This window comes from Lolium perenne, chromosome 7 (genome assembly GCF_019359855.2).
Source record: "Lolium perenne isolate Kyuss_39 chromosome 7, Kyuss_2.0, whole genome shotgun sequence".
NCBI classification, from domain to species: domain Eukaryota; kingdom Viridiplantae; phylum Streptophyta; class Magnoliopsida; order Poales; family Poaceae; genus Lolium; species Lolium perenne.
This window is the reverse complement of record NC_067250.2, coordinates 260,249,085-260,273,615: the sequence shown is the minus strand read 5'-3', so window position 1 is coordinate 260,273,615 and position 24,531 is coordinate 260,249,085. Positions and strand designations below refer to the sequence as shown.

At 48.5% G+C, this 24,531-nt stretch overlaps 3 protein-coding genes and 1 pseudogene across 3 annotated transcripts; 3 read left to right on the top strand and 1 right to left on the bottom strand.

Moving 5' to 3' along the window:
* Nucleotides 1-561: 561 nt before the first annotated feature.
* On the bottom strand, nucleotides 562-2,982 carry LOC127313069 (uncharacterized). The gene is made up of 5 exons (XM_051343602.2): nucleotides 2,570-2,982; nucleotides 2,277-2,459; nucleotides 1,649-1,718; nucleotides 1,462-1,533; nucleotides 562-918 (listed from the first exon to the last, which is right to left on the bottom strand). Exons 1-5 carry the CDS (start codon nucleotides 2,849-2,851, stop codon nucleotides 863-865), a joined length of 663 nt encoding a protein of 220 aa, XP_051199562.1. The 5' UTR covers nucleotides 2,852-2,982; the 3' UTR covers nucleotides 562-862.
* Nucleotides 2,983-12,354: 9,372 nt separating this feature from the next.
* On the top strand, nucleotides 12,355-14,333 carry LOC127313070 (putative F-box/FBD/LRR-repeat protein At5g52460; annotated as a pseudogene).
* Nucleotides 14,334-15,287: 954 nt separating this feature from the next.
* On the top strand, nucleotides 15,288-17,168 carry LOC127315324 (F-box/FBD/LRR-repeat protein At1g51370). The gene is made up of 3 exons (XM_051345821.2): nucleotides 15,288-16,179; nucleotides 16,301-16,444; nucleotides 16,563-17,168. The coding sequence occupies exons 1-3, from the start codon at nucleotides 15,313-15,315 to the stop codon at nucleotides 16,944-16,946; spliced, it is 1,395 nt and encodes a 464-aa protein (XP_051201781.1). The 5' UTR covers nucleotides 15,288-15,312; the 3' UTR covers nucleotides 16,947-17,168.
* A 1,476-nt stretch (nucleotides 17,169-18,644) lies between these two features.
* LOC127313071 (uncharacterized) lies at nucleotides 18,645-20,124 on the top strand. Its single transcript, XM_051343606.2, has one exon. The coding sequence runs from the start codon at nucleotides 18,691-18,693 to the stop codon at nucleotides 20,122-20,124; it is 1,434 nt and encodes a 477-aa protein (XP_051199566.1). The 5' UTR covers nucleotides 18,645-18,690.
* Nucleotides 20,125-24,531: the final 4,407 nt, after the last annotated feature.

Sequence of the window (24,531 nt, the reverse complement as noted above, 5' to 3'; positions counted from 1 at the left end):
TCCGATGGTTGGTTGGTTTCGTATCGGACCATGATATAGAGTGTTTACCCCATTTGTTTTACCATCCCCCAGATTTGTTCTAACTTCTTTTTTTGAGGAAAAGCCACCACGGCGGATTATATTAATTTTGGAAACACATATACATTGTTTGCAATTACATCAACGATAAACTTAGGTGGACCATCCTTCTATATTTGGAAATAATCCACCGCCTCTCTAGCTAGAACATGCGCTGCAAAATTTGACTCCCTAGGACACTGTTCTAAAATCACGTCATTAAACTCTCTACAAAGAAACAAGCAATCTTCATACTCCCTGTCTGTGGCCTCCATTCTTCATCACATCAATAATTTCAACACAATCTGAATTTATAACCAGGTTCGAATAGCCCATAGCTTCAACAATCATCAGAGATTTTGCTTTAACTTGCAGTTGTAGAAAAATGGTTCCAGAACAGAGGACATAATTTTGGTGATTGTAAACCTGGTACTCCAAAGATGACTGCAGAGAGCATCGATCAGCCATATCTTCAGCTCGTAACAAAAGAGACAGACAATGCAGTTAACGGAACAAATATCTCACAAGTTCATGACAAAACAGAGCAAGGACAGGACAGCCATGTTAAACGACTACTCAAGATGTCAGGGATCCACAACACAGCATAAAGCTCATACAGACAGAAACATGGTATACCACTATACCGAGCCCTCGCCGGCCATATATACAGGAAGGCCTCAGCATATATGTCCATATTATACTGCTAGGATTATTCATGTACATGAGTGGCACCCCGTTGAGCTACGACGCGTCGTTGAAATGTACAGGGAGGAGGATGGATGGCCTGCGGAGAACAGGGAGGATCTTACGCCTTATTGGCCTCCTCCAAAGCCTGGAACACGTCTGTGCGCGTGACAATCCCTGAATGTTGGAAATAAAACGTGTTGGTTAGAAGAGAGCTCCTGTTACCGCAAGGAAAATAATGTTTACACAGCTACAGTTGAAGACTCATTCGAATTTTAAGTGTTCTGTTTACGGGTGAAACTTTGTTAAGGGCAGTGTGGCAAACTTGGGCACTTTTCAGCTGAAACCCGCAGGAAGCCAGGAAGATTCTGCCGCTAGTTCAATGTTCAGGAAACATGATGCTCGATAAAGCAGAAACAAAATTAAAATGTGAAATGCATTGTTCATACAAGTAGCGCTGGAGACCGGTGGGTTCCCATCCAACTTGCAGAGACCAAGTATTTTTAGTGCAACTTTCGATGCAAGCAGCTTCAATCAAAGGTTCTAAACAATACTTTTACAGACCATGGTAGGACATAACATGAACGTAGGTTTCATAGAAACTACATTGCAGCCAGTATCAATTATGACAACTCAAACTTACATATGCAAGTAAATGGCCACAGCTACATATTTTTTCAGAAATGAGCTATATGAAAGGAGGGGCATAAAAATTCTTACCAATCACTTGCAGCTGTTCATTCACAACTGGTATCCTGTGAACTTTATGCTTCAGCATTAGTGCCGCAGCTTCTGCTCAAGTAACAAGTTGCAAAGAAGGACATGAGCACATGTTACCGCGATAACACTTTGTGTTTAAGCGTGGTTTAGGAATGCAGGCTGTAGGGCAGATGCAAGAGAAAGTTACCCAAGACAGTCTTGTCAAGCGTCAGAGTTATCGCAGGAGATGACATGACTTCTGCAACGGTCGAGTCCAACTGCATCATAAGAGCAAGCAAGAAAAGATCAACATCGTCAGAGACCGGGTACCGGAAAGGCGGAAACTGTACAGAGTATTGGTCTTCTATGCACATATCCTGATCATACCAAGCTGAAATTAACATAGCCCAAACCCGAGCTGATTGATTATAAAAAACTGTCCCGCTTGCCCCATGAATCGCCGCAATATTCAGTCATCTCGAAGTGAAATTCATGGTACTAACAGTTTTAATATGCATTCAAGGCTGTTCTTAGAGGTTTACTCAATCTAATGTAACCCTCGAATATTTGGGGAACCAACTCAAGGGACTTGAACACTTGATGCTTGAGCATGCAACATAAACAGAAAAGTCCACTAGTGATACTCTGAATCTAACGGTGGGTGAACCATACAACTGAATCCTGCATCCTGCATTTTTAACAGATGAAACAAAGCAGGCAGATCTATCATTATCAAACGCATACACTTGTATCGTCCGCATTCGATTACTCGGATAGTTGCAATTGCAGGTAATGGGGGACATGCAAAAAAAAAGGATGGACACTGAAGCACTTGCCCCATTGGAGGCCTTGGCCTTGTCTTTCTTGGAGACGACCCCGATGCACCTGCCCTCGCCGTCGAGCACGGGCAATCCGGACTGCGTGGCGAAGAGCGCGTCGATCTCGGCCAGCTTCTGGTCCGCCATGGCCACCTCCACCGGGCGCGACATGACCTCGCTGAGCTTCGCCGTCGGGCTCATCTGCCAAGGCAGAGCAATTCAACCATCAGATTCGAGGAACACAAGAGCCGGACCGGGAAGGCGAGCTAGGAGGAAAGAGGTCGTGAGCAAGAAAGGGAAGGGAAGGCAACCTTGTCGGTGGAGACGATCTGGGACTCGAGGTACTTGCGGAGGTCCTCGTAGCTGACGAGGGAGAAGTTGTCGGGCCACTCGCCCGACAGCACGCCCTCCGGGTTCTCGTCGATCGCCGGGCGCATGTCCCCGAGCGCCGCCGCCACCACCGCCGCGCCCCTCCGCAGCCGCCGCGGCGCCACGACGAGTGAAGCGGGTGCCGGCGCGCGGCGCGGGTGGGAGGAGGGCGGCGACAGGGTACTTCTCGCGCAGTGGACGGCGGCGGAGGGCGAGGACGCCATGGACGGCGATGGGTTCGGGAGGGATGGAGACGGAGATTTGGCGATGGGATCCCGGGCGGCGCGGCGCGGCGTGTTGTGTTGCACGAGTCACGAGTGGGATGGTGGGTGGCGCAGAGTGACGGCAGTGGAGAGACAATGGAGTGCAGAGTGGTGTGGATGTTTCTGGAAGGATGTGGTGTCGTGGGGCCCGCCCGCAGGCGGATGGACGATGGTAGTGTGGCGAGTGTCACCTTCACGTCTTGACTGAGTTTCCAAAAAAAAGCAAAGTACACGTGCTCGTGGCCGGGCTGGATTTTAGAGCATCTTGAACCACGTCCTCTAAAACGACCTAGCTGTGTGTCCCAAAGAGTGCGACTTAGAGCATCTCCAGTCGCGTCCCCCAAAGCGTCCCCTAAAGGGATTTGGGGCGCGCCGGACAAAAAAAGCGTTCCAGCCGTGTCCCCCAAAGCCCATTTTTGTCCGGCGCGGCCCGATACGGTGTCCGGCGCCCCGAGCCCGTCCCCGTCCCACAGGGGACGCTCCGGGGACGCTGGACACAACGAAAAGCGAGGCGGGCTCCCACATGTCGGCGACTATTTGCATAAACCGTTGGTTCGCGCCTCTTTTCTCGTCGCTCCTTCCTTCCCGCGCCTCCCACCCCACCGCCGCCGCTGGATTTCCCGGCCGTTTGGGCGTCGATACGTGCCGCGAGTCGGCACCGTTGTCGCGGTGGGGCTCCCGCCGGTCGTGCCGCCGCCGCGCCGCCGTCGCCGCCTCCCGAACGCGCCGTCAAATCCGCCCCACCTCCGCGCACGAAGGTGCTCGACGACTTGCCAGTAGGCGCGATTGGTCGCCGTTTGTTGCGTCGTACGCCTCGGCGCAATTTTAACCATTGATTTTGCTTTAGCCATGGACGCCGACGATGAGATGGTTGCCCCGTCGCCGGAGGACGAGCAAGCGTTCGACGACGACTGCGGGAGCATTTGCCGATCATCGCGTCCCTCCAGGACATGCTTGACGCCGAGGCGGAGAAGAGGAAGAGAGCCGCGCCGCGGAGGATCAAGGCCGGGAAGAAGGAAGTCGAAGCCGGCAGAGGATGGAGGGGCATGCCATGCCGCACAACGACTACTTCGCCGACGGGGCAACACATGCCGACAATTTTCGGCGCCGTGCAGACAGATGAGCAAGGGCCTCGTTCATGAATATCCTCCACGGCGTTCGAGAGTTCGACCCCTACTTCAAGCTCAAGGTCGACGCTGTAGGCGTTCTCGGGTTCTCATCCATTCAGAAGTGCACCGCCGCCATGAGGATGCTTGCATACGGAGCACCTGCCGATACACAGGACGACTACCTTCGCATGAGTGAGTCTACTGCTATTGAGTGCATGTACAAGTTTTGCCGAGCTGTGGTGGGAAAGTTTGGCAAATACTACTTGAGAGGGCCAACTGAGGAAGAGACTGCAAGGATCATGGCACAAAATGCTGCCAGATGATTTCCTGGAATGCTTGGAAGCATCGATTGCATGCACTGGGCATGGAAGAACTGCCCGTTTGCTTGGCAAGGTATATACAAAGGGCGTCATGGATATTGCAGTGTGGTGCTTGAAGCTGTGGCAGATTATGGCCTGTGGATTTGGCATTCTTTCTTTGGCATGGCGGGATCACACAATGACATCAACGTGTTGCAGCGGTCTCCGGTGCTCAGCAGACTAGTGGAAGGGCATGCTCCACCATGCAACTATGAGATCAATGGCCACCAATATACCAAAGGCTATTATCTAGCCGATGGTATATATCCAAAATGGGCCACTTTTGTCAAAACAATCTCGAATCCATCAGTCCGAAGAATTATCACTTTGCTACACGACAGGAGGCTTGCAGGAAGGATGTCGAGCGGGCATTTGGTGTGCTTCAAGCACAATTTGCCATTGTCCGGTACCCTGCTCTAAGCTGGTCTCACGACCAAATGTGGGAGGTGATGCAGGCTTGTGTGATCATGCACAACATGATCATCGAGGATGACCGCAAGAATCATGTTAGGTCACATGTTGGTCCCTATGAGTGTCAAGGCCCTCTCGCGGAGGTTGATCATGAGTTGCCTGCAGATTTTGCTGATTTTCTCGCCATGCACGCAGAGATCCGTGACAGCAATGTGCATGAGCAACTTCAAGCTGATCTCGTTGAGCATTTATGGAGGATCAAAGGAAATACCGTGGCACCTTGATGTATCATCTAGCCCTTTTTATTATATTTGATTACTTGTTTTATTATTTGTTGTAATTTAATTTGAAAACAATCCTCGAAAACATTTTTTTTCATATGCTACATTTGATATAAATGGTTTATGTGTTAAAAAATTATTTTAAATGTTTGGGGGCGGCGTTTGGGGGACGCGGCTGGGGAGCGACGTCCCCCAAACGCGGCACGAACAAAACACGTCCCCCAAACGCTCAATCCGGCGCGGTTTGGGGGACGGTTTGGGGGACGCGGCTGGAGATGCTCTTAATATGGTGCCCGGCGGTCTCGAGTCTATCTCTGGTTCACAGGGTATTTTTCGGACACGTCAAACACTGCGAGAAGCGAGGCGAGAAGTGGCGGATCCAACGCGTCAGTGATACGGAAGTCTAAAACCCCGTCGTCTACCTATGTTAATGGCGCCCAACTTTCCCTGACGACTTTCCCTGACGACGCATGATGCATGTAAAATGCATATATGAACATTGTAGTTTATTGCACTAAAGTCTTTATTATATTGTAATTTTATTATATTTATTGGAACTAACCTGTTAAAAGTTGCAAAAGTGCATAATTTCTTGTTTTAAACTATCTTGTGTAGAAAATAGGCGATATGGATGGAAACCGATCATTATGGTGAAATCTGAAGTTTCCTGAAATCTGTCCGTGCAGTACTATTTTCAAAGACGGCACTGGGGATCCCGAAGATAGCGTCAAATGAAAAACTGCCGATTGACAAAGTTGTGGGGAATTTCCATATCTTTAATTTGACATAAATAAAGCCCCAATCAAAGTCCGAATGCTCTCGTGGTCGCGATATTACTGGGTACAGAGGCAGTTTTGGAACCCGAAAATTGGTGACGTGATTGACATAAACTCTTGATATATTTGATGGATTCGGCCAAGACACGATTTTATGGACTCATAAAGTACAAAGGGGAGTCCTAGAAAGGTTCTAGAGGTGCCCAAGAACCCTTGGATCAAAGGAGCATCAATCCAATGGCCAAGTTTGCATCTCCACCTCTATATATTGAGGGGAAACCCTTGTTTTGGAGGCCCCCATCCATTATGATGAAAATCCTCCTCCTTGGCAGCTGCCAAGGAGGGAGGAAACCTCCTCTATACTAGCACCAAGTTCAAGGAAGAAGAAGGGGCAAGGGGCCGCAGCTCCCAAGGGCAGCCGCCACCCTCTTGCTGCCGGCGCCGCCCTCCTACCTTCGCTGGGGCGTCGCCGCCTCCTGTGGCCGCTGCCACGTGGATTTTCACTGCCATCTCCTCCACGGGCTGCACATTTTCATCTACAACAACTCTTCATCATCCCCCTCTGTAATCTCTTGGCAAACATGATATATGATGTACTCCCTCTGTTCCATTCTATAGTGCCTATTGTTTTTTGGCACGGAAATTAGCGCAAGAGTATTTTTTACACAAGACCTCTCGCTGAACGATTTGAGATCAACGTAAAATTTGGTAAATCCATATCTTTCTAATTTAGCATAACAATTTTTTGGAGCTGAACGATTTGGGAGCTGGGGGAGGGGTAATTGAAAAAAAGCTAAGCTACAACCTTATATTCTGAAACAAATACCGAAAATCTATAGGCACTATATAAAGGAACGGAGGGAGTAATATATTGTTTTTACATGATCTATTGTATTTTTATGTTGTTGTTTGAGTAGTGAATTGTTCATGATAATTTTTATATAGTTTGTTGTTAGCTGCATATAAATATTTATTATCTTCTATGATGGTCTTATATATTGAACTATTGATATATGAGTGCATACATATGTCAAGGGGATGCATAAGGTTATCACCGTTGCATGTTGACATGATGAGGGATAGTGGGAGCGACAGAAACCCGATCCCGATTCTTAGATGCATGTTAAGGGGGGAGGCAATTATGGGACCTTTAAACTAATGGCTATGATGGGACATTTATGTCTTAAATGATTCTATACTTGCACATGAAAATGGCTCTAGAATCCATCATAAGGGGTGTATTTGCACATGCTTATGGTTGCACCTATCTATGTTTCCTCTCTAGAAGAAGCACCAAAAAGACTATAATGAGCTTCACTAATTGTGACAACCACACAAATGAAATAGCAATTTGCCTGAACACTTGCTCTCTTGAATTACTCCAGTACTTCACTTCACTTCATCTCATTGCATTTTACTTTATTGCACTTTACTTGTCTTGCATTTTACTTCTTGCATTTTAATTTCAGCACACATTGTAAAATCTCCACACACACACACACACACACCTTAGATCTTTGCTTTGCATACAAGGCCATATAAGTGGGTTATAGGGCTTTAGAGAATAGATAGTTTACCTTCAGCTCCTCGTAGATTCGACACTCATCGAATTGTACTGCGGTGATCCCCTGCACTTGGGGGGTTATCAAGATACTTTTCTAGCGCTGTTGTCGGGGAGCGTAGCGCTAAGCTTTTATTCTTGTTTGCATTGCTAGTTTACTTTTAAGCACCTTTATTTTAGAAAATGGAAAATATCAAAAATACTCCTGTTATGAGCACAAGTATGAATGTCAATGACACTTTGCTTATGTAATTGAAAGCTGCTGAGATTGCTAAGAAATATGGATAATCACAAGAAGGAATATTATTAGTGACGTGGGCATTACCCTTCGGGTAACCGACATCGCCCTATCCTGCACAATCTAATTGGAGGTCCATAAAGGTACTCGATGGCAAGGCGGGCCACTTGGACGACGCAGCAGAAGATTCCTTGACGGACAAGACAAAGGAGAAGCCGAACAAGGAAAGTTTAGAGCTAGGACTATTGTAAACCTAGTCGTACCCGGTTGGATCTCTTGAGACCTGGCCTCCTATATAAAGGCCAGGAGAGGGGCTGCCGAGGGACACGTTCAATCATAGCAATCTTAGCCACCAGAAGTCTAGAGCTAGGTCGTCGTAGCACTTAGCCTCTCGACGAGCACACAGCCGAAACCTTCGGCACCCCATTGTAACCCAATATTCTCATAATCAAGATCAGACAGACAGGACGTAAGGGTTTTACCTCATCGAGGGCCCCGAACCTGGGTAAATTGCTCTCCCCGCTTGTCTGTGAACCGATGTCTCGTGTTAGCCTACAGGATTCCATCAACCCTAAGCCCCAATCGGAGGGCATTGCCGAGGAGTACCCTCGACAATTGGCGCCGTCTGTGGGAAGCCTGTCGGCACAAGATCGGTCATCAGAAGATCCAGTCATGTCATCAGCAGCTTCATCGACGCCATCATCGCCAAGTCTAGGAAGCCCGATTCGATTCAGCTCCTATGAATTCACCCCGCACAACGACTCTTCTCGCTCGACCTTTTCTGATCTACAAGGAAACATGGAGATGACCTTCGGCAACGTCCACTACAACGTCAACTCGGAAGGAGTCCTTCGACTGCTAGAACCACTTGCCTCCAGATCGGCAGGTCTAGGCACGTCGTCATCAGTCGACCTTTCGGCTGGTCTGGCGGACTAAACGAACTCGCCTTCGTCAAGCCCTCGTTCAACGTCTTCAATGTCGGTTGGATCCGATAATCCCACATCTTTGGAGATGACCTCGTACTACTGCTTGAACTGCGATACCAGGCACGGGCTAGGATCAAGCTACACACCGTTCATCTGCAACGCCCAGTATTCGTCGGGAGAGGACAGTGTCGACAACATCGTCCAAGGTGCCACCCGGAAAATGGCACACCACCAGGTTTATGTCGCCAATAACACAGGAAACACAAGGAACAGGGGAGATGGAGATCACACCCCCCGCTCCAGCAGACGGAGACGAGCAAGTTTTGGAAACAGCGCCAGTAACAATAACAGCAATTACACCATCGCAGAGGAAGAGTGGGCAACAGCCAAGGCAGCCGTGCTTAACAACACACCACTCCCCGCAGGAACCTCGGTTGGAACCCTCAACGCTTATCGCTCTATACTGGAGAAAAACCGGGAACGCCTATCGAAAGAGCAAGCCTCTCTTGAGAGACGCCTATCCGCCGCAGACCAATCTAGTGAACGACGGAGGGGCTCACGAGGAAGCGCCTCTCGAAGCACTCAAGGAGCAGGCAAGCACCGATCAAGGTTATCCAGACTTTCGGAAAACGACGCCAGAGAAATAACGTCGAATCTGACCAAGTCCTTCATGACCACGGACACCACGGGCATGCCACGGCCAAAAACTGTCGCGGGAGCGACTGCCAATCTCGCAGCATACCTCATCAATCAACGCCCTGAAGGTTCTATGGCCCAAGCCCATCGGGGTGCCCTAGAAAGTCTCGCAATATTGGGAGACAACCTGGTACCGCGGAAGGAAAAGACCACGTTACAGGCCAGCGGCTGAAAGCACCGTGCGAGAGATTCTCGAGATGAGATCACCCAGAGTAGAATCGACAAAGCAAGACGACGACGCGCCGCTAGGGAGGAATATGACATTGATTCTTCGGATGAAAGCCAGGAGAACGACGTCGAGTTAAGGGGGGCCGATTGCTTAAGCTACAAAATCCGCGAGGCGATGCCACCCAAAAAGTTCAAGCCCACCCCTACTGACGCCGCCAAATACGATGGACAGTAGGGGCCGAGGTCCTGGATAGACGACTACTTGCAGACTGTGATTCTGCACAAAGGAAATCAGATAGCGGCAATGCAATGCTTGCAGCTTTACCTGAAGGATTCAGCACGAGCTTGGCTAAGAGGCCTGCCGAAGGGTTCCATCAAATCATTGGACGACCTAGTAGACGCTTTTGTTGCCAACTTCCAAGCAACATACAAAAGGCCCGTCGGCATTGAGGAATTACGGCATTGCCAGCAGAAGCAGAAGGAATCGATGCGTGCATACATCGGGAGATTCACCAAGCTTTTAAACGCTGCCGAAGATGTCTCTGTCGACAGAGAAATCGATGCTTTCAGCGATGGCATCCGACGTGAAACCTACATAGAGGAACTTGGGCGCAAAAAACCAAAAACTATAACCAAGTTAATGGAAATCGCCAACAGCTGGGCTGATGGCGAGGACAACGTACGAAGGCCGCGACAGCGCAGTGACGACGAAGACGACGACCAACCGAAGCACGACTCGGGTGGACGAAGGGATCGCCACAAAAAAAGAAAAAACCGTAGTTACGACGATAGTAACCTGGTAGCCGCAGGATACTCTGATCGGCAGGACGATCGGTACGACGACAGACGAGACGATCGGCAGGACGGCAATTGGAACAACTCTAGAAACCGCGGCAACTACAAACCATGACCACAGAGGACTCCCGAGCTACCCTTTGCCGAGCAGATCAACGCTCCTTGCTACTTGCACTCGTACGTCGATTGTAAGGACAACAAAACAAAGTCAAGCCACCTGCTCAGAGATTGTAGGCAGTTCATTGACATGCAGAAACTCATCCAGCAACAGCAACAGCCGCCGCCGCCACCACCACCACCCCCATCGCAGCACCAGGTCCAGCAGGCTCAGCCTCAACCCAATGAGGCGTTTCCACCACCACGTGGGCAGATGAGCATGATCCACAGGACAGGTGTTTCAAGAAGAGAAATGAAGAAGCTCACCCGAGAAATCAATCTGGCAGAAAGTATCATGGCGAACATCCCTGAGTATGTTGAGCGGTCGTCTCAGAATATTACGTTCAGCCGAGCAGATCACCCTATGACCATACCAAAACCAGGACACGCTGCCTTAGTAGTCGAGGCGCAAATCGGGGGGTTCAAGATGAGCAAAGTCTTCATGGATGGTGGAAGCGGACTAAACCTGATATTCGTCGACACAATCAAAAGTATGGGGATCACCATGACTATGCTAGAAGATACATACACCTGTTTTCATGGGGTTCTCCCCACTTCATCGGCGTACTCTCTTGGCAAAGTTTACCTGAACGTCGTTTTTGGCAAACCCGACAACTTCAGGAAGGAAAAGATCCAGTTTGAAGTCGTGAACTGGGAATCACAGTATCACGCTATACTCGGAAGACCAGCTTATGCCAAGTTCATGGCTGTACCGCACTACACATACCTCAAGCTGAAAATGCCTGGGAGCAACGGGACAAACATCACAGTCTATGGAAGTTTCTCACGCTCAGACAATTGTGATCGCGACTTTCAGAGGATTGCTGCAATGTTTGGGTTAAAACAGGAAACCCTATTGATGCACACAACGTTCTTTGGGTGATACTAAGCAACGACATTGGGCGCCTCGACTATAGAGGTCGTGGGCGAGCCATGCGATGACTAGAAGTGGTCATGCATGTTACCTATGAAGACGCAACGACGATACTTAAAGTAGGCGAGGAAGAACCTGATGGCGTGATGAAGACCTTACGCGGATGTCTCGAGAGGCGTCGAGAGAGGCGGCGCGCTGGTACCATGGAAATTCTGTAAGCGGAAGACAACAAAGGTGACCGCGTGCAGCGATGTCGCCGCCCAAGGAAGGCGGTGCTGCAGACGTGGTGTCAGCCAGTAGCGAGGACCAAGGGCAGCAGTACTGCGGCCTCAAGGGGCGACGCAGCTCAATATGCCTGTGCGGCGAGCTGCTGAAGATGCACTAATTAAAATACTACCTCTGTCCATAAATAGATGCCAAAAGTTTGTCTAAATTTGAATGTATCTAGACACGATTTAATGTATAGATACATCTGAATTTAAATAAATCTTTGTCATCTATTTATGGACGGAGGGAGTAAAACAAGTATCGTGAGAGGCCAACAACACGTACCACGATTAGACACAATGTTCGTTATCAGTTTCTTTGTTAGTTTTATAGCAGAATAATGTTCAGAAGTTAACTCAGCGGCTTAAACAAATGACACCATTTCATTTTTTCGCAGCTCCTCGCCTCCTCCGGCTATAAGAGCATCTCCACTCGTCCCCCGACGAGGCCCCCGAGCGACGTTTTTTCCATCCGGACGGCGAAATTCGTCCCAGTCGCGCCCCCGGTTCCTCGTTTTCGTCCGGATTTGACCCTTCATCCATCCGGCGAGCCCACGCCATCCCCGGCCCCCCGGGGCGCGCTCGGGGACTCCGGACGAAGCTAAACCAACCGCCCACGCCCACGTGTCTCCTCTTTCGTCCGGATTCCCCGAGCCATCCTCTTTTTCCCCGAGAAACGCCGCTTGGGGAGCACACGACTGGGAAACTACTCCTCCCCACGCCAAATCTTCCTTCAATCCGGACGAAAAATTCGCCGGATTTGGGCGTGGGGAGCGCCAACGAGTGGGGATGCTCTAAGGACTAGAGAAAGTCGAAAACATCCGCTAGAACATTCCAGGTCAGTCTCGACCGCTCCATTTCCACCAAAATCAAACCAAACCCTCGCCTCGCCTCGCCGCCATGGCCGACGGTGCCGCCCCCCTCTCCGCTGCCGGCCGCCGGCGGGACCGCCTCAGCGCCCTCAGCGACGACCTTCTCCACAAAATCATCACCCAGCACCTCCCCGTCACGGAAGCCGCCCAAACCGCCGCCCTCGCCAGGCGCTGGCGCAACCTCTGGAGCTCCACCCCGCTCGTCCTCCGCGACGCCGACCTCCCCGAGCCCGCGCGCGACGCCGTGGTCCCGCGAGTCCTCGCCGAGCACCCAGGCCACTTCCGCACCGTCGTCCTCCACGACTGCAGGCTCGCCTCCCTCGACCGTGAGCTCCCCGGCTGGCCGCTCGTCCTCGCCGCCAAGGACACCCAGAAGCTCGATCTCCCCGAACCAGGTCGACCCCTTCCCGTGCATCCCCGAGGGCATCCTCCGCTGCGGCACGCTCAAGGAGCTCTCGCTGGGCTACTGGGACCTCTCCCGCGGCGCCAACATCTCGCTTCCCCACCTCCGCTCCCTCACCTTGATAATGGTCGTCATAAGCGACCTGGACCTGGAGCACCTCGTCGCTGCCTGTCCCGCGCTGAAGACCCTTCATCTCAGCAGCACAGGACCCGCGCACGTCCGTCTCCGCAGCCCAAGCCTCCACTGCGCGCTGGTTGGGCTGTGGATGGTGGAGGACTTCGCGGTGGTGGACGCGCCGCTCCTGGAGCGCCTCATCTTGTTTCTGCCGCCGCGCGATGATGGTGTTGTAGTAAGGGTCAAGATTGGTGGTCATGCAGCCAACCTGCGGGTGCTCGGACACCTGAATACAAGAGCTCACAGGCTGCAGATCGGCGACATCGTCATCCAGGTATGGCCATATCTCTCCAGCTCTGATCTCTCTCTCAACTTGAAAATGTTCCGTCCACAATGATCCATTCATCATGAATGTTCTACTCTGTGATCTTGAAGCAGTCATTTGAGTTATGATGCTGTTGCTTTTCGGTGCACCTCATTGCAATCTCCCAAAATTATTCCATCCTTGTAAATTGGTCCATCCATCATAAATTGGCCCCATCCGTCCATCATGACATGAATAATGATGTCTACCTGTCTTGGTTGCATTGCAGCGTAACACAATGGCGAGCACAAGCGCTGTGATTCCAAGCGTCAAGATACTGGCGGTGACGGTAAATTTCGATGTCCTCTCGGAGGTCAGGACGCTGGCCAGCTTCCTCAGATGCTTCCCCAACGTTGACACGCTGCACATCGAGGTAGCTGACAGTTTTCTTCAGTCAGTCGATCATTTCTCAGTGGCAACATCAGTCGTTAGCAGCATGATCCATACTATATGTTACTGAAATGGTCACTAATTGGTTCGCATTTTGCAGTCTGCCGTGCATGGTTTTTCTGTAGTTGCCAATGAACCCTGTGGGGAGATTCATGCCAGGTTCTGGGAGGAGGCCAGTCTGGTTGAATGCTTGAGATCGCACGTCAGGAAGATGGTCATCCACAAATTCCGAGGGGATCAGAACGAATTCCAGTTCCTCAAGTTCGTCGCCATGAATGCCAAGGAGCTGCAGTCTTTGCACGTTGTGTTGCAACAAGAAAATACTTCCTCGACTGACAAGATGAATGAGACTGAAGATAATTTTAGTTGGGACAATAATTTTAGTGCCCTGAGGAACAAAACCACAACCAAGTGGAGCAAAAGAAGAAAAAAAAAACACTCCTAGAAGAAATCACTGTTATAGGGGGAAATATGTCAAAGCAAAATAAAATAGGGCCATATTGCTGAAGCACAAGGAACAATTTACACCTGCAAGAGAAATAAAATTTACTATTAACACGTGGAACAAAATACGAAAATAACAACTACCTAAACTAGATGAAACACAAATTTAGAAAAAAATAAGAAAAATAAAACATAAAGGTAGCTCACAAAAGAACCACAGGAAGATAAATTTAGAACACAAAAAAGAAGAAAAAAAAAGAAGATAGTAAAAATTATAAAAGAAAATCATCCGGTGGGAGGGATGAAACGGCTGGCGTTATAGAACTTGTACTACATCCGTTTCAATGAATAAGACTTTTTTCTAAATGTCAATCGAAGCAAAGTTTGATCAAACTGGTAAATGAATCTAACAACAGTTTAATATAGATATCATATGAAAATATATTTAATGATGCATGTAGGACAAATTTGGTAGGCCGCACTCACTTTGGTTCGCATGGGGGGAGACAAAAATGGGTCATTTGGTTGCCCGGTGTCCTTCGCCTTATTGGATGAACTGGATTTTAAAGCACCCTTAGGGCAGGCCCGGAAGGAACATCCAAATCGGCTGTTTCCCTAGCGCCCCACTCTTCATCGATGATGCCCAACTCCCCGTGTCCGCGCATGCCACTTCCATCGTAGCCCGATTCCTCGCTGACCACCCAGGCCCCTTCGCAAGGTACGCCTGCGTTAGCGCAGGTTCATCTCCCTGGGCCCTAAGTGTTCGTGCCTCCTTGCCGCCATGGGCACCGAGGAACTCGCCCTCTCCATCGCTGCTAGCGTCGGCCGACAATTCACCTCTCTGTCCACCGGCGTTCTCCCTAGCTCACAAACTAGCGCTCCCTCCAACACCGACATAGCTGGCTGCAGCATCGCCGCAGAAGTCTCCGCATGGCATCCCCTCCTCTACCGAGTACATAGAGTGGTGGCTTCCGATTGAGGATGGTTTTTTTTGAACCCACTGATAGCTTTTTTAGAAAAAAAAACGGCTCGCTCTGAACTTACTTAAACAAATGAAGACAGAAAAAACATTTAATGGGCCAGCCCATACAGCGCCACCATAAAACACCCTTCCCACTTCTCAAAAAATTCGCTGGACGCTTGATGGGCCGTGAGAAACTGACTCCGATCGACTTGTGCCTCCGGCTAACAAAAATCCAACCAAAACCCTCGCGCCACCATGGCCGACGGCGCCGCCGCCGGCCACGGCGGCAAGGACCGACTCAACGGCCTCCACGACGATCTCCTCCACCAAATCATCGCCCATCTCCCCTTCACGGACGCCGCCCGCACCTCCGTCCTCGCCGCCCGCTGGCGCCAGCTGTGGCGCTCCACCCCGCTCGCCATCGACGATGGCCACCTCCCCGTGCCCGCGCGTGCCACTTCCGCCGTCGCTCGGTTCCTGGAAGAGCATCCGGGCCCCTTCCGCACCGTCCGCCTCCGTCACTGCAGGTTCGCCTCCCTGGACCCTACGTGGCCGCGCCTCCTCGCCGGCAAGGGCACCCTGCAGGAACTCGCCCTCCACAACAAGGTCGGCAAGGTCCAGCCGTACCCCGCGCGCCTTCCGGCCGAGATCCTCCGCTGCGCGTCGCTCCGATGCCTCTCCCTGGCCTTGTGGGAGTTCCCCGGCGACCTCTCCGGCGGCGCGGACATCATTCTTCCTCAGCTCCGGGTGCTCGAATTGATAAATATTTACATTAGCAAAGAGGACCTGGACACATTGCTGGCTTTCAGCCCCGTTCTGGAGACCCTTACGGTGCGTGGTCCTTGGGCTTTCCGGAGTGGAGCATTTTGGAATTACCACAAGGGCAAGCGCTTCCATCTCCGCAGCCAAAGCCTCCGGTCCGTGGTCCTTGGGCTTTCCGGGGTGGAGCAGTTTGAAGTGACGGACGCTCCGGTCTTGGAAAGCCTCATCTTGAAGGAGCAGTCTGCTGCTGGAGGTGATGATGGTGGGAGGATCAGCATAGCTTTCGCACCCAACCTGCGGGTTCTGGGCTACCTGGAGCCAAGAGTTCACACGCTGCAGATCGCTGGTAATGTGATCAGGGTATGGTTCTCTCTCCATCTTCCTCACCATACGAGATTATTCCATCCATTTCAGTTCATACGGCATAATCATTTTAGTCTGAAAATTAATGAGCATGATGTCTTTGTGCATTGCATTGCAGTCTGACACTGTAGCGAGCCCAAGCGTTGTGGTTCCAGGTCTCAAGATATTGGCCTTGAGAGTGAATTTCCGTGTCTTACGAGAGGTCAAGATGCTGGCCAGCTTCCTCAGATGCTTTCCCAACATCGACACTCTGCATATCGAGGTTTCCACCTATTCCTTTAGTCAGTAAATCATTTTTTCAATGGCTCCATATAAATTGTGAGCAGCATGATGATCCTTATATGAAACTGAAATGTTTATGAATTGGTATCAATTTGCAGTCTGCGCTGCATGATCCATCTGCGATTCACTATGGTGTCACTAGGGAGCAGCATGCTGAGTTATGGCAGGAGGCCAGTGCACTTAAGTGCTCGATATCGCACCTCAAGAGGATGGTTTTCCACAAATTCAGAGGGCATCAAAATGAATTCGAATTCCTGAAGTTCATTGCGACGGATGCACATCAGCTGGAGTCTTTGCTGCTTGTACCGCTCAAAGGAAGTTTTGCTTCTTCCATCGAGGTGAATGAGATAATAGACAAGTTGGAGTGTCCACAGTTTCGAGCATGGGCCTCTGAAGTGCTGATAGTGTCGCCTAAAATGGACATTGCTCGGAACTTGCAGAAAGCATCCAACCTTTCCATCAACGACCCTTTTTGTTACTGAACGCTTGGTTCATTCACTTTAGGTTTACTTGATCAATCAGAGCATTTTGGGAAATCCATGACTGTTGTAGTGCAAGATCTAGGAGTGCTTAAGCTTCAACTTTCAAGTTTCAACTACCATGAGTACATTTAAGTATCTAAGATGGCAGAACTACCGAAAGACTTGTGTTATGTATCTTGGCATCTAACGTTCTATATTATTATTGGTGATATAATTAACGATTATTTGGTTTCTGAAATTTGAATCACTGCTGCAACATCAAACGGTTTACATTTGGAGGCATCCATTCTGTTTAGACATGGCAGATTTCAACTACAATTAGCATATTACTTGGCATTTTTTTGGTTTCAACTACCATTGTTAATTTAAGTATCTATGTAAGCTAGCAGAACCGTTGAAAAGACTAGTAGTGTTATTTATCATATTAGCTAACGTACTGTATTAGTATATTATTTTTCTAGTCTTACAATTAACACTCATATTCGTTCTAAATCTGAAAATCGTAGACCTGCTTTGTACCGTATGTTCTGTGGCATTATGTTTGCTTTGCTTTGGTCCTGTAGAGTGTCACCTCTGTTTCATTCATTATCATCAGCTGATCAGATTATACTGAGCTTGATTGGCATCCAGTTCTGTAAGACATGTTTTTTCCTCGTGTCATAAAGCACGGGAGACCCCAGGAGTCACTGCATCAGCATGAGGAAACCACCAGGGTCATGCACTGAAGAACATGTCCTGCCGCAACAGGGTGGACACACAATATAACTATCTCAACTAAAGCAAAAACCTACGAGAGTGGATTTTGTACACCCACGCATGGGTGTGGGTGTTTCCGTCACCGTTCATTGTGCTTTAAGATTCGGATAAAAAGAGGAGAGAGAAAGGAATCTTTCTATCTACCATGATGGGCATGAATCTCGAGGAATAAATGAACGGTGATAGAAACACCCACACCCATGCGTGGGTGTACAAAAGTATTTCCGAAAACCTTACATACACCGCGAAACTGTTTACTTTAACTGTTGGACATGATGCTATAGAATTTGCTCCTCCCGTTTTACTGGTTATGAAACTGGGCTGTGTATGCCCATTTGAACCTCAAATTATCGTATGTCAAACTGGGATAAGGATTTGTTCTTGTTTAATGTACTCCCTCCGATTCATATTAATTGACTTCAATATGGATGTATCTAGAACTAAAATGTGTCTAGATACATCCATATTAGAGTCAATTAATATGAACCGGAGGGAGTATCAGCTTTTGTAGACAGGATCAGGATGGGAAATGCTTGTGATCCCATGCCATATGATAGCTTGGCTAGTTAACTTCTTATTGTCCATCAGAAGCTCATATTCTGTAGCTTTAAGGACAACTCTAAAAACTGAAGCCCTGTGTGAACATTTCACTGGGTATTGTGTTTCTTTAGGGCGTCTGGTGATTCTGTTGAAAGTGACCCTCCTTAGTGTTTGTGCATCCCGGAATTGAAGTTGTCTCTTCTTTCAGCTAATGAAATGTTCTTTCAGCTAGAAGAAGTATCCAGAAACAATTGTTACTTTTCATGTGTTGTCCAATATCCATGTGTTGGTATTATAATAGCCATGTGCTTCTGAATATAGTGCGCATGTTTCATAGCATGTCTTAAACTCCGCCTATATTGTCTCAACATAGCCGGTCCCAAGCCCAGGTAAAGGAGGAGGGTTGTGATAGGCGAGGCGAGCCAACGTAAAAAACCCAGCCACTCTTATGGAGATGAAACCCAAAGGAACCTCGTTGGGGCGTAACCCTCTTAGCGACGCGCCACATCGGAACCCGGGTGTGGTGTCAAATGGGCAAGGGCCGGGCCGTCACCCCCTTGGTGGCGCGCCGTATCTTGATCTGGATACGGTGATAAGTGAGCAAGGATCGGGTCGCCGCATCCTTAGTGGCGCGCTGCACCGACGCCCCGGTGTAGTGAAAAATGAGCAAGGGTCTCCGCATTTGACTCGACGAGTGCGTAGGGTAAGGAAGTTAGCCGAGCCTAGGAGGATACGCTTAGGTAGCTGGAACGTAGGGTCCCTGACGGGTAAGTTACGGGAGTTAGTTGATACAGCGGTGAGGAGGCGTGTTGATGTCCTATGTGTCCAAGAGACCAAATGGAAGGGACAGAAGGCGAAGGAGGTGGAGGATACCAGTTTCAAGTTGTGGTACACGGGGACAACTTCAAACAAAAATGGAGTAGGCATCTTGGTCAATAAGAGCCTCAAGGATGGAGTTGTGGACGTCAAGAGGCAAGGGGACCGGATGATCCTTGTCAAGCTGGTTGTTGGGGACTTAGTCCTCAATGTTATCAGCGCGTATGCCCCACAAGTAGGCCACAATGAGAGTACCAAGAGGGAGTTCTGGGAAGGCCTGGAGGACTTGGTTAGGAGGGTACCTATTGGTGAGAAGCTCTTCATAGGAGGAGACCTCAATGGCCATGTGGGTACATCTAACACAGGTTTTGAAAGGGTGCATGGGGGCTTTGGCTATGGCATCAGGAACCAAGAAGGAGAAGATGTCCTGAGCTTCGCTCTAGCCTATGACATGGTCGTAGCTAACACCCTCTTTAGGAAGAGAGAATCCCATCTAGTGACGTTCAGTAGTGGTCTACACTCTAGCCAGATTGATTTTGTCCTCTCTAGAAGAGAAGACAGACGCGCCTGCATAGATTGTAAGGTGATACCTGGAGAGAGTGTTGTCCCTCAACATAAGCTGGTGGTTGCTGACTTTCGCTTTAGGATCCGTGTCCAGCGGGGTAAGCGCGCCAAAGTCGCTAGAACAAAGTGGTGGAAGCTCAAGGGTGAGGCATCCCAGGCTTTCAGGGAGAGGGTTATTAAGGAGGGTCCTTGGGAGGAAGGAGGCGATGCAAACATGATGTGGACGAGTATGGCGACCTGCTTGCGGAAGGTCGCCGTAGAGGAGTTTGGGGTGACTAAGGGAAGTAGAAGGGAAGCTAAGGATACCTGGTGGTGGAACGATGAGGTCCAGAAGGTTATTAGGGAGAAAAAAGACTGTTTCAGATGCCTATATCTGGACAGGAGTGCAGCTAACATGGAGAAGTACAAGGTGGCGAAGAAGGCTGCAAAGCGGGCGGTGAGTGAAGCAAGGGGTCGGGCATATGAGGACCTCTACCAACGCTTAAACACGAAGGAAGGCTAAAGGGACATCTATAAGATGGCCAAGTTTAGGGAGAGGAAGACGAGGGATGTCAACGAAGTCAAATGCATCAAGGACGGAGATGATCAGCTTCTTGTGAAGGATGAGGCGATCAAGCGTAGATGGCGGGAGTACTTTGACAACCTTTACAATGGAGAGGCTGAGAGCTCTACCATTGAGCTAGACGACTCTTTTGATGAAACCAGCATGTGCTTTGTGCGACGTATCCAGGAGTCTGAGGTTAAGGAGGCGTTAAGGAGGATGAAAGGCGGCAAGGCGATGGGTCCTGATGGTATCCCCATCGAGGCGTGGAGAGGCCTTGGAGACGTATCGATAGTATGGCTAACTAAGCTTTTCAACCTCATTTTTCGGTCAAACAAGATGCCCGAAGAATGGAGGCGGAGTATTTTAGTACCAATCTTCAAGAACAAGGGGGATGTTCAAAGTTGTACTAATTACCGTGGAATCAAGCTGATGAGCCATACTATGAAGCTATGGGAGAGTCATTGAGCACCGCTTAAGAAGGTTGACAAGCGTGACCAAAAACCAATTTGGTTTCATGCCTGGGAGGTCTACCATGGAAGCCATCTTCTTGGTACGACAGCTGATGGAGAGATACAGGAGCAAAAGAAGGACCTTCATATGGTGTTCATTGATTTGGAGAAGGCCTATGATAAGATACCTCGGAATGTCATGTGGTGGGCCTTGGAGAAACACAAAGTCCCAATAAAGTACATTACCCTCATCAAGGATATGTATGATAATGTTGTGACAAGTGTTCGAACAAGCGATGGCGACACTGATGACTTTTCAATTAGAATAGGGCTACACCAAGGGTCAGCTTTGAGCCCTTACCTTTTTGATTTGGTGATGGATGAGGTCACAAGGGATATACAAGGAGACATCCCATGGTGTATGCTCTTTGCGGATGATATGGTGCTAGTCGATGATAGCCGAACGGGGGTTAATAGAAAGTTAGAGTTGTGGAGGCGAACTCTCGAATCGAAAGGTTTTAGGCTTAGTAGAACTAAAACTGAATACATGACGTGCAGTTTCAGTTCTACTAGGCACGAGGAGGGAGAGGTTAGCCTTGATGGGCAGGTGGTACCGGAGAGAGACACTTTTCGATATTTGGGGTCCATGTTGCAGAAGGATGGCAATATCGATGAAGATGTGGGCCACCGAATCAAGGCTGGTTGGATGAAGTGGCGCCAAGCTTCTGGCGTACTCTGTGACAAGAGAGTGCCAGAAAAGCTAAAAGGCAGGTTTTATAGGACAGCTATCCGACCTGCGATGTTGTATGGCGCTGAGTGTTGGCCAACGAAGAGACGACATATCCAACAGTTAAGTGTAGCAGAGATGCGCATGTTGAGATGGATATGTGGCCACACAAGAAAGGATCGGGTACGGAACGACGATATACGGGAGAGAGTTGGGGTAGCACCGATTGAAGAGAAGCTGGTCCAACATCGTCTCAGATGGTTTGGACATATCCAACGGAGGCCTCCGGAAGCGCCAGTGCATAGCGGACGGATAAAGCGTGATGAGAATGTTAAGAGGGGTCGTGGTAGACCAAACTTGACATGGGAGGAGTCCGTTAAGAGAGACCTGAAGGTTTGGAATATCGACAAAGATTTAGCCATGGATAGGGGTGCGTGGAAGTTAGCTATCCACGTTCCGGAACCATGACTTGGCTTCGAGATCTTATGGGTTCCAACTCTAGCCTACCCCAACTTGTTTGGGACTGAAAGGCTTGGTTGTTGTTGTTGTTGTTTCATAGCATGTCTTAGGTGTCATGCTTTGCTTCTGTCAATTTGGTTCACTATCATCAGATGTTTAGGGTATACTGAACTTGTTTGACATTTTACCACCTCTTCTCTGTGCATCACAACAATTAGGATCAGGAGCTATTCTTGTTTAATGTATCTCGTCAGAGAGGCTGGATTAGGACAGCAAATGTTTGTGTTCCCATGCCGTATTATAGCCTCGGTAGTTAACTTCTTATTGTCCATGGGAGGCTGATCTTCTGTAACTGCAAGAACAACTTTTAAAGCTGAAGCCCTGTGGGAACATTTGACTGGGTATTTTTTTGTTTGTTTTGCAACTGACTATTCTGTTTCAAGTGAGCAACGTGGTGCTCCTAACCCTCCTCGGTGTTTGTGCATCCCAGGCTCGAAGTTGTCTATCTGTTCTTTCAGCTAATGAACTGGTGTAGGTTCACTAATGTTTGCAAGAAATTCATTTCTGCACAAGTGGCACCTGACGCTGCCAAGTAAAGTACTAGCAAATGGGATGGAAGCAAATATAGTTCAGTCTTTTAGTACCCCTTCTATCCGTGCCTGTGCACTGGTATGTGGCATTGATTTTTCTAATTAACAATTGCTAGAAAATTTGTGTAAATAAACTAAGCCTAAAATTGCAACTCTAGAAGTATTGCAGTTTAGCATTAGACAATCGACTCTAGTAGTAGAGAAGCAGTATATCAGCAGAAGTGAATGTTAGTACAACAGCTTAATAAATGGGCTCATTGCCGTTGCCTTTGTGCTTTGTTGATTAGGGTAACTCCAACGATACCCCCACCCCAAAAAATGAGTATCATTTTTGTTTCGATTTTTTCCATTTTGGGTGCGTCGGGCATGTGAGGGCGTAGAACATGTGTCGGCGGACACTTTGTCCGATACACCCAACGCCGCACCACCCACAGCCCCAGCTCAAGGACCGCACCACCCACAGCCCCAGCTCAACAAGGATGTGTCCACTATTTTTTTATTCCAAATTTAGATAGTTTCAGCTTTAAAATTAGATAGTTCAACACATAAATCAAACTACCCAAAGGAAAGGATCATGTAACAAAAAGTTAGTTTTTGGGGAACAAAAGTTTTGACAAGGTGGGAAAAAACTCATGAATTTTTTTTAGTGAATGTGGAACATAGTTGACATCCACAAGGACCAAATTGTAGCGTCTAAGGAACGAACTTTATCTACAGGAGGAACAAATATGTAAACCAAATAGAACAAAACCACGACTAGTTGGGACAATAATTTTAGTGCCGTGAGGAACAAAACCACAACCAAGTGGAGAAAAAGAAGAAAAAAAAACACTCCTACAACAAATCACTGTTATAGGGGGAAATATGTCAAAGCAAAATAAAATAGGGCCATATTGCTGAAGCACAAGGAACAAATTTACACCTGCAAGAGAAATAAAATTTACTATTAACACGTGGAACAAAATACGAAAATAACAATGTCCTAAACTAGATGAAACACAAATTTAGAAAAAAATAAGAAAAATAAAACATAAAGGTAGCTCACAAAAGAACCTCGGGAAGATAAATTTAGAACACAAAAAAGAAGAAAAAAAAGAAGATAGTAAAAAAATTATAAAAGAAAATCATCCGGTGGGAGGGATGAAACGGCTGGCGTTATAGAACTTGTACTACATCCGTTTCAATGAATAAGACTTTTTTCTAAATGTCAATCAAAGCAAAGTTTGATCAAACTGGTAAATGAATCTAACAACAGTTTAATATAGATATCATATGAAAATATATTTAATGATGCATGTAGGACACATTTGGTAGGCCGCATTCACTTTGGTTCGCATGGGGAGCGACAAAAATGGGTCATTTGGTTGCCCGGTGTCCTTCGCCTTATTGGATGAACTGGGTTTTAAAGCACCCTTAGGGCAGGCCCGAAAGGAACATCCAAATCAGCTGTTTCCCTAGCGCCCCACTCTTCATCGATGATGCCCAACTCCCCGTGTCCACGCATGCCACTTCCGTCGTAGCCCGATTCCTCGCTGACCACCCAGGCCCCTTCCGCAAGGAGGATGAAAGGCGGCAAGGCGATGGGTCCTGATGGTATCCCCATCGAGGCGTGGAGAGGCCTTGGAGACGTAGCGATAGTATGGCTAACTAAGCTTTTCAACCTCATTTTTCGGTCAAACAAGATGCCCGAAGAATGGAGGCGGAGTATTTTAGTACCAATCTTCAAGAACAAGGGGGATGTTCAAAGTTGTACTAATTACCGTGGAATCAAGCTGATGAGCCATACTATGAAGCTATGGGAGAGAGTCATTGAGCACCGCTTAAGAAGGTTGACAAGCGTGACCAAAAACCAATTTGGTTTCATGCCTAGGAGGTCTACCATGGAAGCCATCTTCTTGGTACGACAGCTGATGGAGAGATACAGGGAGCAAAAGAAGGACCTTCATATGGTGTTCATTGATTTGGAGAAGGCCTATGATAAGATACCTCGGAATGTCTTGTGGTGGGCCTTGGAGAAACACAAAGTCCCAATAAAGTACATTACCCTCATCAAGGATATGTATGATAATGTTGTGACAAGTGTTCTAACAAGCGATGGCGACACTGATGACTTTCTAATTAGAATAGGGCTACACCAAGG

Coding starts and splice junctions, on each gene's coding strand:
- LOC127313069 (XM_051343602.2), bottom strand. CDS start 2,851: ATGGCGTCCTCGCCCTCCGCCGCCGTCCACTGCGCGAGAAGTACCCTG. Junction 1,719..2,276: donor AGGCCAAGGCCTCCAATGGG/GCAAGTGCTTCA, acceptor CTTATGATGCAG/TTGGACTCGACCGTTGCAGA. Junction 1,534..1,648: donor GCTTGACAAGACTGTCTTGG/GTAACTTTCTCT, acceptor TTACTTGAGCAG/AAGCTGCGGCACTAATGCTG.
- LOC127313071 (XM_051343606.2), top strand. CDS start 18,691: ATGGAGATGAAACCCAAAGGAACCTCGTTGGGGCGTAACCCTCTTAGC.
- LOC127315324 (XM_051345821.2), top strand. CDS start 15,313: ATGGCCGACGGCGCCGCCGCCGGCCACGGCGGCAAGGACCGACTCAAC. Junction 16,180..16,300: donor TCGCTGGTAATGTGATCAGG/GTATGGTTCTCT, acceptor ATTGCATTGCAG/TCTGACACTGTAGCGAGCCC. Junction 16,445..16,562: donor TCGACACTCTGCATATCGAG/GTTTCCACCTAT, acceptor ATCAATTTGCAG/TCTGCGCTGCATGATCCATC.